The sequence below is a fragment of the Lycium ferocissimum genome, chromosome 2 (assembly GCF_029784015.1).
Source record: "Lycium ferocissimum isolate CSIRO_LF1 chromosome 2, AGI_CSIRO_Lferr_CH_V1, whole genome shotgun sequence".
Classification (NCBI taxonomy): domain Eukaryota; kingdom Viridiplantae; phylum Streptophyta; class Magnoliopsida; order Solanales; family Solanaceae; genus Lycium; species Lycium ferocissimum.
The window spans coordinates 42349287-42360819 of record NC_081343.1 but is presented as its reverse complement, the minus strand read 5'-3'; the positions used below and the strand labels follow the sequence as shown (position 1 = coordinate 42360819).

At 36.8% G+C, this 11533-nt stretch overlaps 1 protein-coding gene and 1 long non-coding RNA gene across 2 annotated transcripts; one reads left to right on the top strand and one right to left on the bottom strand.

The window, feature by feature from the left end:
• Window positions 1-3607: 3607 nt before the first annotated feature.
• On the top strand, window positions 3608-7841 carry LOC132038226 (chloride channel protein CLC-b-like). The gene is made up of 6 exons (XM_059428928.1): window positions 3608-4091; window positions 4193-4393; window positions 4546-4723; window positions 5436-5968; window positions 6205-7354; window positions 7519-7841. The coding sequence occupies exons 1-6, from the start codon at window positions 3901-3903 to the stop codon at window positions 7621-7623; spliced, it is 2358 nt and encodes a 785-aa protein (XP_059284911.1). The 5' UTR covers window positions 3608-3900; the 3' UTR covers window positions 7624-7841.
• A 1235-nt stretch (window positions 7842-9076) lies between these two features.
• Window positions 9077-11237, bottom strand: LOC132038233 (uncharacterized). The gene is made up of 2 exons (XR_009410158.1): window positions 10929-11237; window positions 9077-9399 (listed from the first exon to the last, which is right to left on the bottom strand). It is a non-coding gene; the product is annotated as an uncharacterized LOC132038233 (long non-coding RNA).
• Window positions 11238-11533: the final 296 nt, after the last annotated feature.

Sequence of the window (11533 nt, the reverse complement as noted above, 5' to 3'; positions counted from 1 at the left end):
GCGACTAGAGATTGTACGATATTCCTATAATTGCAACAGCTCGCAGTTCACAAGTCGCAACAGGGCCCCCTTCTCTTTCTCTAGAGGTCCTCCAGGTGGGAAAGAGGGTTTTGGCCAAGCTAATGCTTGGACGTTTTTGATTAAAAAAAATTGTTTTTATCTTATACTCTCTCCGTTTTAATTTATGTGAATCCATTTAATTAGGTACGAAATTTAAAAAAGTAGAGAAGGTTTTTAAACTTATGGTATAAAATGAGTCACATATATTTTGTGTGGCTATAAATCATTGCATAAAGGTAAATTGTAAATATAGAAAAAGGTCATTCTTTTTTATACGAACTAATAAGAAATGGGTTCACATAAATTGAAATAGAGGGAGTATAATTTTTTTTTTTTTTTTAACAAAATCATTTTAAAAAAAAAATTGTTGTTTCCAGAGTAAGTTTTTGTACTCTGAACATGAACGAGACTGGAGACAGGTTTTTACTTTACACTGAACTTTTCCTATAAAGACGAGAAAGAATATGATTGACCATGATGATAAGATTAATGTACGAATTAAGTAATTAAGAATTTGTTTTCGTTAATTTCATATTATTGTTCTAAATTGATTAAGACGTAAAAGATTATGGAGTAAAGGAAACGAAACTTAAATACTGGAAGAAAATGGATTACATATCATCTTATGAGTAATATTGCGACAATTTTGTTCTTTGCTTAATAACATAGTTAAATAATATAATATAAAAATGACAAGACAATACTAAGTAAGTGTAACTATGTCACTAGAGAGGCGGAGCCAGAATTTGAAGCCTATAGGTTCGAGATTCCAAATTTGATTGATTGGCCCTCAAAAAAAAAAAAAGTTCTGATCTAGTAGGGATAATATCATATAATTTCTTTTAAGTTCTTGAGTTCTACAATCAATAAGTTATACACATATAATAGATTTCTTAAAATAAATAGAGAATTTGAAATAAAGCTATTTAGTTCAGCCGAACACGTAACTCATAATCTAACTCCGCCCTGCATACGTGTTGAAATTATTGAGTTCGAGTTAACAACAAGATCATTTGAAAATTATGATTTTTCAGCTAGTGAAATGTTCTTCAGCTAGTGAAATGTTCAAGTTATCACTTTTAGGTGGATAATAAATTTAACTTTTATGAACATGAACCGACCAAGTGGGAAAAAGAAAGACATAGCCAGCGGGACAAGTCATGAGAAAAAGGTGACTTGTTTGATACTTTGATGTGCATTGCTTAAAAACAGATCCAGACGGCCACTTCTCGTGGCATCTGATCTGATAATCTATCTGCCAATGTCGAGTCTCTACATACATTCCGTGAGCTCTTGATGTTTCATGCTGCTTTAATTAGATTTTGACAATTTTATTACGATGATCATTTAATAATATCAATCATAACAGCTATTTAATTAAATACTTTTTACTACTTCTTCTCAAGATGGATAAAAACAGTTGTAATATGTTTAGATAATTTCATAGATTATTTACTAGAGTAAGCGTCGACATCAAATCTCTTCCTGTTTTTTTTTTTTAAATCTGTTTTAGATTTCCTGAAGTGACATTTATTTCCAACCAAATTTATTTAGCTATGATGACATAAAGATCGAAAGAAGTTTTAGATAAGAATATCAGAATAATCTATTTAGCAATAGTATGGATTTATGTATTTTTGTGCCTATATTATGGATTAGTTATATCCAAAATTTATCCAATGGATGAATAAAACAAAAATAATTAGGAATATGTTTCTCGAGCTCGAATCAACAGTTCAATTGAATGCACCCCATGTCCTTCCATACCATCCCATGCCAATTTGCATTTTTGCCTTCTTTTCTTTTGGATGCAATTTGCCATACCAATTTGCTTGGAGCATAAAATAATGCGAATTAGACTCATCGGCTATCTGAAAGGCCATATTTTCTTTGTACCATGCCATACCAACACCGTGGAGAGAATATAATATGTGGATAAGTTGACTCCTCAAACACTTGAAAGGCCATTTTTATTTTTAGTATCCATCGTTGGATTGGATCGATCTTCACATATTTATCAAAAATGTGCCTAAGGGATGGACCCAACATCATGCCTTTCTGTCAAATTTGGCAGCTCCGGCGTATCAAAGTTGAGGCCACATGGATAAACACAATACAGCCACTTATTTTTTATGATTATTTTAATTTTAATTATTGTTATGCAAGTGCATGAGAATGCCAAAAAGGTTCTAAATTCTCAACTGCTCGTCAATCATTGAACTTGAATAACGTACGACAAAAGTGATTTTATTACTGCTATAGTTACGACATTAATACATCGAGTAAGCCAATTCATTTGGGACCTTGTAAATTTCTGAACCTACTAAGTCTTTAATTGAGGTTTAGGTTATTTATACACACACGCCTTGAGACCTGAGATACAAATTTGACCAAGCCACTGTCCATATAGCATGCAGACCAGATCCAGAATTACAACGTTCTTGCAGTACCAAATGCGACATAGATTTCCGGAGAATATGGCCTAGTGACTAATAAACTGGCTTGAGAATCATGAAATTTCAGATTCATGTCCCATCAGAGCTAGTGTCGGCCCGTCGTTATTCATGGACAAGAGCTAGTGAACAAAGTCATGTACCCTTGTTCACATCATGTTAAGAGTATCTTTGATTTTTAGGAGTAGGTATTGACGATATGAAGATCTGTGACGTGAGGCCCAAGAGCTAATAAGGAGTTGGATACATGTGAGACCTGGAAAACCGTGCAGAAAGTGGAAAATCACATCATGAAATACCGTTATAAGGATGGTACGAGTATGAAGAGATGGTTTGGGAAAAGCGCATGGCGGACTTTGGGATTCTAAGACCGTAAATACTCGACGATGTGGGTGGCACAACACGTATCGCGTCCCGTTAATGTGGAATATTTTTGGAATCGCCGTTTTAACCCATGTTAAGAGTATTTTTAACATCTTATCAAATTAGTCAAACAAGCTGACTCATACACCACAATTATTTAAAAAAAAAAAAAAAGATACTGCATAAATGTTAGAAAAGAACAAGGACTCTTTTTTCGACTGCTTTATTGTAAGGCTCAAGATTAAACCAGAATATGCACAAGAGGGTAGTAAATATATAAGAGAACCTGAGTTGGTATTGGTCCAGATGACCTTTCAAGCAAAGATGACAAATCAAAACAAATAATAATCAATATATTAAGGATCTTTCACCCAACATTACTCTAATGAGTAATGACTACTGATTATAATACGTACACCCAACACTACTCTAATGAGTAATGACCACTAATTATAATACGTACTCCATTATTCACGTCAAATAATTTTACTTTCCGATAGATGCTGATGCCTGCTGATAACTCAAAAGTAAGTGTAAAGAATAGATCGTTTTTAATGTGATTGAATATCTTTACAACTGATCTCATTACACACCTAACTCCGGTCCAGGGCCCCAATGAAGGATGAGTGTAATCAAGCATTAGGAAGACTCCACGTTTCCTGTTTTTTTGTCCCGCTAGCAAATGGACCATGTATAGTAACTACAAAAAGCTTTCACCCAACAATTATTTGTTCCTAAAACTATATTAATACCAAGATACCTATCATGTTCCAACCAAGTGGAGTAACCATTATCTGGTATTTAAAAACACCAAGTTGAGCTTATAATCTATCAACTCATGTTCAATATTCCCACAAGAAGAAGACAAGCTTACATGTGAAAACAACCAAAATGATTCTTGCTCCCATCTGCCCTTGAATCCCAAGAAACAGGATAAAACAACTCGGTATCTTCTTCTTCTGCACCAACCAGGGGAACTAGAGAGTGTTTCTGCAATTTGCTTCATCTTTGTATATTATCCATTATGGGGGAGCCAACCAGATTAGTAGAGGAAGCAACATCAAATGACATAGATGGACAAAACAATGAAGAAGAAAGAGATCCAGAGAGCAATTCACTGCGTCAGCCTCTCCTCAAAAGAAACAGAACACTGTCATCCAGTCCATTTGCCTTGGTTGGAGCTAAGGTCTCCCATATCGAAAGTTTGGACTATGAGTAAGAACAATTAATAATCTCATCTTAGATCAATTATAGTTTTTCTTTACTTGTGCATTACCTGGGAAATTGGATGTCCTAATTGAGTGTGTCTGTTTTAGGATCAACGAGAATGATCTCTTCAAGCATGACTGGAGAAGGAGATCCAGAGTTCAAGTATTACAGTATGTGTTCTTGAAATGGACACTGGCATTTTTGGTCGGGTTTCTTACAGGAGTTACAGCTACCCTCATCAATCTTGCAATTGAAAACATTGCTGGCTACAAACTTCGTGCTGTTGTGAACTATATTGATGATAGAAGGTTGGTGATGTTTTCCCTAATGATTGGAAAAGTGTTGTAATGCTTCAATTCCATTCCACTAGCTATTGACTAGTGACAGGACCAAAGATCACTCAAATAGTTGAATAGTGTTATTTGTTAATTCATTATTGAGATTGTAACAATGGTTACAGGTACCTAATGGGATTTGCATATTTTGCGGGTGCTAACTTTGTGCTCACTCTGATAGCTGCCCTTCTATGCGTGTGCTTCGCACCTACCGCTGCAGGGCCTGGAATTCCTGAAATCAAAGCTTATCTCAATGGTGTAGATACTCCAAATATGTACGGAGCAACCACACTTATTGTCAAGGTGCGTCACACACCCAATTTTATCAGTGCTGGCAATTCAGGTTACTGGCAGATTATAAGGCCATCAACATGATATTGAGATCCTGTTGAACTAGATGCATAAATAGATAGAATAGCAGCAAATAACATCTTTTTGGCTTACATATTTATGGAACTCAGTCTCATTTGGAAAAGCTTGATCTCTATCTTTCAGTAATCAGATAGGAAGTGGTTTAAGAATAAAAAGAGAATTTTCAAGATCGAATGCACTCGTCCAACATGGAATATCTGTCAGTGGTATCTAACCTACTTTCAAACTTCCAGTAGTTCAATCCTTTGATAGTGTCACTGTAACTTGTTTTGGTCATGCGGCATTAAAATACAATAGCTTCTATGAGACTCGGCTTATATGTCTCAATTGAATATGCTATTCGTTGACTGACATGAATTTGCATTATCATGAAAATTAAGGGCACATATGTAGAGACATGCAAACTAAGGGCGCATTGTTCATAATTTTAAGACAGTTGTGTCCAGAAGAACAAATAGCTCGCATGTTTTGGTATGAAGTCAACAAAAAAACGAATTATTATCACAGATTTTCATACTTTAAGATTCTGGACATGTTTTCTTTTCCTTTTATTGACTCGTAAAAGTGTTTTTTAGAAGTAAATTATGATACGTACTAACTCCTTTTTTAAATCTAAACAATTTTTTAATCTCCTCACTCACAGATCATTGGAAGCATTGCAGCAGTTTCTGCAAGCTTAGACCTTGGAAAAGAAGGGCCATTGGTTCACATTGGTGCTTGCTATGCTTCCTTACTAGGTCAAGGTGGTCCAGATAATTACCGGCTCAAATGGCGTTGGCTCCGTTACTTCAACAACGATCGGGACAGGCGAGATCTCATCACGTCTGGATCATCAGCAGGTGTGTGTGCTGCTTTCCGTTCTCCAGTTGGTGGTGTCCTATTTGCTTTAGAGGAAGTGGCAACATGGTGGAGAAGTGCACTCCTCTGGAGAACTTTCTTCAGCACGGCAGTTGTGGTGGTGATACTGAGGGCCTTCATAGAATACTGCAAATCTGGCAACTGTGGGCTTTTTGGAAGAGGAGGGCTTATCATGTTTGATGTAGGCGGTGTCAGTTTTACGTACCATGCTGTGGACATCATCCCTATTGCACTGATTGGAATCATAGGCGGACTTTTGGGAAGCCTCTACAATTGTGTCCTCCACAAAGTCCTCAGGCTTTACAATCTCATCAACGAGTAAGCACCAACTCTTCCACATTCCCAACAGGGTCATCAAACATTCACTCAGTTCTCTGGATTTAAAAGGCAATGCATATCCACAAAAAATGAACTTACTGGGATCAGAATCATCTTGAGACTTTGTTCCATCTTGAGACTATTCAAACATGGTCTTCCTATCACATTTAACTGCCAAAAAAGAACTGTATAGATGCCAAATCCTAACTTTTAAACATTGATAATTTTTCTTGCAGGAAGGGAAAACTACATAAGCTGCTTCTCGCGCTGAGCGTTTCCCTTTTCACCTCCATTAGTATGTATGGACTTCCTTTTTTGGCCAAATGCAAGCCTTGTGATCCATCACTTCAAGGGTCCTGTCCTGGCACTGGAGGGACAGGAAACTTTAAGCAATTCAACTGCCCCAACGGCTATTACAATGATCTCGCTACTCTTCTCCTTACAACCAATGATGATGCAGTCCGAAATATTTTCTCCGTAAACACTCCCGGCGAATTCCATGTTTCATCTCTTATTATCTACTTTGCACTGTATTGCATCTTGGGACTCATCACTTTTGGGATTGCTGTGCCATCTGGTCTCTTCCTTCCAATCATCCTCATGGGTTCAGCTTATGGTCGCTTGCTTGCCATTGCCATGGGACCTTACACAAAAATTGATCCAGGGTTGTATGCCGTTCTCGGAGCAGCTTCCCTTATGGCTGGTTCAATGAGAATGACTGTTTCTCTTTGTGTCATATTTCTTGAGCTGACAAACAATCTTCTCCTTCTGCCAATAACAATGCTTGTTCTTCTAATTTCTAAAAGTGTAGGAGACTGCTTCAACCTAAGTATTTATGAAATAATATTGGAACTGAAAGGTCTGCCTTTCCTGGATGCCAATCCTGAGCCATGGATGAGAAATATCACTGTTGGTGAACTTGCTGATGTAAAGCCACCAGTAGTTACACTTCGTGGAATTGAGAAGGTGGGACGTATCGTGGAGGTCCTGAAGAACACCACGCATAATGGATTCCCAGTCGTAGATGAAGGGGTGGTACCACCAGTGGGGCTTCCAGTTGGGGCAACTGAATTGCACGGTCTTGTCCTAAGAACTCACCTTCTTCTGGTTCTCAAGAAAAAGTTGTTCCTTCATGAAAAACGGAGGACAGAGGAGTGGGAGGTGAGAGAGAAATTCACCTGGATTGATTTAGCTGAGAGGTGGGGTAAGATTGAAGATGTGGCAGTTACAAAGGATGAAATGGAGATGTATGTTGACTTGCATCCCCTGACTAACACAACCCCTTATACTGTGGTAGAAAGCATGTCAGTGGCTAAGGCAATGGTTCTCTTCAGGCAGGTGGGGCTCCGCCACATGCTCATCGTACCCAAATACCAAGCAGCAGGGGTGAGCTTATAAGCATATTTCAATTATTAATCTTATGCAACCTATCATAGGAAAAAGTCATATGGTAACATCAGAGCTTGTTAAGGAAGAGTCTAGGTGGAAAAGCTATTTTACAGTAGAAGTGATAAAAGCATTACTAACATCATACCATGCTCCTTTTGCAGGTATCTCCGGTGGTGGGAATATTGACCAGGCAAGACTTGAGAGCCCACAACATTTTGAGTGTCTTCCCTCATCTGGTGAAATCAAAAAGCGGCAAAAAGCACTGAATCTCTCCAGAGAAAACAGATGCTAGTCAATTTCTGTGAAATGTTCATTTCCAGATTCCTTTTGATCTTTCCTTCTCTAGTTTTCTCTCTCTTTTTGCATTTTCCATTCTTTTTCAAATATTATAGGAAGAGACACCTGAAGAGAGTGATAGCAATTTTATTATGAATTATTTATTACACATAAGAAATCATTTATATATACATCATTTCAGTACAAATTCAGAGAAACATAATTCGTATCATAGTGCGAGAACGGCAATGATGTGATATAATCTGTGCCATTTATAAGAACTTTCTAGAATATAGATTTGTCCTTAGTATTGTTGTGTTTGCAAGTTACCTGAGCCGATTATGAACTTCAACCATAAACAATTTTTTGAAGATGAAAGACTAAAAAGCTCCCTCCTGCTTCTTGCCAGATTTCCTCTTCGTGGTGCTGTATCCTCTGGCTCTTCTAAGCACAGAATCTTAATACTGCATGTAGTCACATTACTTTCTTTGATTTGTCCATTCAGTTAGGAATTTATGCTCCGAAACAGAAAAGGATCATGGAAGCAGACTAAAAATGAAGCACCCAGCCAAAGCAAATATTTATCATGTACCAAAAAAGACAACACATGGCTCCCCACTAATAGACAAGTCTATACGTGAGAACAGTTAGAAAGAAGCTTGACATTAGAATTTTTCTTTTTTAAAAAAGAGGTTACTTTTAAAATTTCAGCAGATTATCTACACCCTTAAAATTGGAGGAACTTTTGCTTCCTTTTGACTTTCCTTAACAATATTCACGCGTTCCATTGAGTTATAAAGCTATTCCCAATTCCTTTTGTGTGTCCTCTATCCCATATTAGACGATTATCTTTGACCGGACAAGACATCAAGGCAAAGGCACGAGCTGAAGTTTAACTGTTACAAATGGTTACAGCTAACTCTTTGATGAATTTGACCTTTTAGTGTATAAAGTGTTTCCATTTCTATTTTCTGGTACCTAAGGTTTCTTTTCCCGTAAAGTGCTTATGGACAACTACAGTAAGGAAACTAATCAATTTACTCAGCAGAAAAGAAGCAAGTTTTCCGTATTTGGGTTTTGATGATCACACCTTGCCAAATATTTTTTTTTGAAAATGAGATTTTGCTAAATATGTGAAAGCAATTTCTTTGTGAACTTTTTAAGACCTTGTAAAGGATCATCTTTTGTTCACGTACGGTACAGCTACCTATCGCATGCACAAAACAGCTTGCAAAGGAGATCCTTCTTCAACTCTCTCTCTCTCTCTCTCTCTCTCTCTCTCTCTCCCTCCCTCCTCCACAAGCAAAACTGTGAGAAAAGAAGTAAATGTCAGCTGTAGAAATTCCAGTGATGAGCACGGGACTGCACCTCTGTTATGGCCCTTAATCAGAACTTTTGTAAATGCTGAAATTTTTGAACAAGTGTTTATTTAGAAAAAGTATAAGGAAAAAAAAAAAAAAAAAAGCAATGTAGAACAAGTGGCAGGCCTTTAAGCCCATTTCTCTTATTAGTTTCTCTCCTCTACACTGAAAAGCTCTATGAAGAAATGCACATTCCAAATTGTTTTATTAGTGCTCAGTTCCCTCATTTTGATGCAAAGGTGATCTCCGAAAATGAATCCAACATTCAATGAAATTAAATACAAGATGGCACACATGCAAGGACTACCTGATCAATGAAGGGAAGATAAAAGCTTTGTGTTCCATGGAAGAAATTAAAGACAGGCTTTGTCCAAATGCCATTCCTTACTAGAGCAGATGAAAACCCTGCATGAATAATGGCCCATCTTAAGCTTTAGGATAATAAAATTTCAATTTTGTGGGAAAAAGGCATCTTTAGCACCTAAAGTAAACTTGACGGAACATGGCAGCACTTAAGGATTTTATAGAAACACAGAAGGCCAGATATTCAATTCCACATGACAATACCATCGTCATCTCCTATAATCCCCACAATAATCTGAATTAGTAGGAAGGCTAACATCAATGTTTCTCTTGACGTTATAAATACCTTTGAATTACAATTACAAAAGCAATGTAATGCAATAAAACCTTGTCGCATTCGTGCTTACTAACTCCGGTACGAAAAAGGAATCCTTTTTCTTGTTTGGATCTGTTCAATTCTTTAATGAAGCAGGCAAGCTTCAAGCGAACCAGTGTAGTAAAATTGACTTTGGGATTTACCAAAGTAAAGAACTTCTTCAGAATTTTCCCAGTCACACAGGAAAACAGCTTGAGGAAATTACTGATATTGCTCAAGCACATTTGTGCATAAATTTCTCACATGGGAAATAACTACAACGGACGTACAAAATAGCAAGTTATAAAGAAAGAAACTGTTCAATATAGAATGACAGATATCTTGGGTGACCGGTGAGAGCTACTAACTGCAAAAGAGCCCCCAACATGGTGATTTTTTCATCTTACGATTGTTTTAATAGGGAAGTGATAATTTCTTATGGCCTTTCAAGAATTGAATTATACCAATATTATCTTATCGACTAAAAAGCTAACACACCAACTTACAGCTGCTACTTCTACCATAAGGAGTTATTCTGCAAAAGTCCTAGACCCAAAATCATCTCATATCCTTATATAGATTATAGAGGTCCGCATATCCTATTATATAACTTAATTGACCCACTACAACCCTAATTTCCCTTTTCTCCAACCTAAAAACAGTGCAGGGCGTACATTTCGAAATTATTTCTCATTCCCAATCCTCCTGACTATGTAACTTTCCCACTCCCTAAAGTGCATATGTCTTGTTTTGAATTACAAAAATTAGCAAAATATGTACCTCCTTTAGAGTGTGCAATGCAACACATAGATAACTAAGTACACGCTAAGATAAACATAGACCTTTAAAATTAGGGATATTAACTATATACTCCCTCCGTTTCAATTTATGTAAACCTTTTCGGAGTAGAGGATTAAACTTTATGACTCTGACCGTAAATTCTGACATAGATTTTTTAAGTTTCTAAAAATAAAATTTATATATTTAGAAACTACATAAAAAGTAGTATAAGTCATGATAAATTTATAATTCAAACAATTTAGAAAACACGGTGAAAGAACCACCGGTAGACTCCCTAAACAGTAATATGTTCACGTAAATATATTTTGAAAGAGAGGGAGTAGTATAGGTTATTGATGCGTCCTAATAAGCTCGAGCAGGAGCTTTGATATATGCACTACGAATGGAAACTAGTGCGCCAAAAGAGCATTTGAGAATGAAATGAACTAAAACTAACAGATTTGCAGCAATCAGGGAGGGAGGAATATACTCTTACGTTAGTCGTAGGCAAAATCTGTCACACTGATGGCAGCTTCATCAACTACTAGCGGATGGTGAAGATTGTAGTTAGAGAATGAATGGAAGCAGATCACTTGGAAGGAGGCAGTGAAAGAAAGCGCAATAGTATCCACGGAGGGCACTGTCAAAACTATGACCAAATTTAGAAGGCAAAGCATGTCATGTACTGCGCAATTTCTTGGGGCAGATGCATATTTGATTAGGATGGTGGGACCGTGAGTGTCTGACCAGAAATTGGTCATAGCATGGCACGTAACGCAACTGGGACAGCAGGGGCTATCAACAATTTAACATTCCCGCTGAATATAACCTTTAGAGGTCGTTCGGTTGCAAACAAGTTAATCCCAGATAACTTATTTTGGAATTAGTTATTCCATCCTAACACATGAATAATAACACTATAATTTGAGGATAACTAATCCCGAAATTAGTTATACGGTGATTTTATTCCAATTAAAAATGGGATAAACTCATCTTAAATATCATTCCGGAATTATTTATCCTTATTCCTCGTATCAAACGAGCCCTTAGGTATGTTTGCTAAGGTGAGATATTTCATAATTAAATCTGGATCAATATATT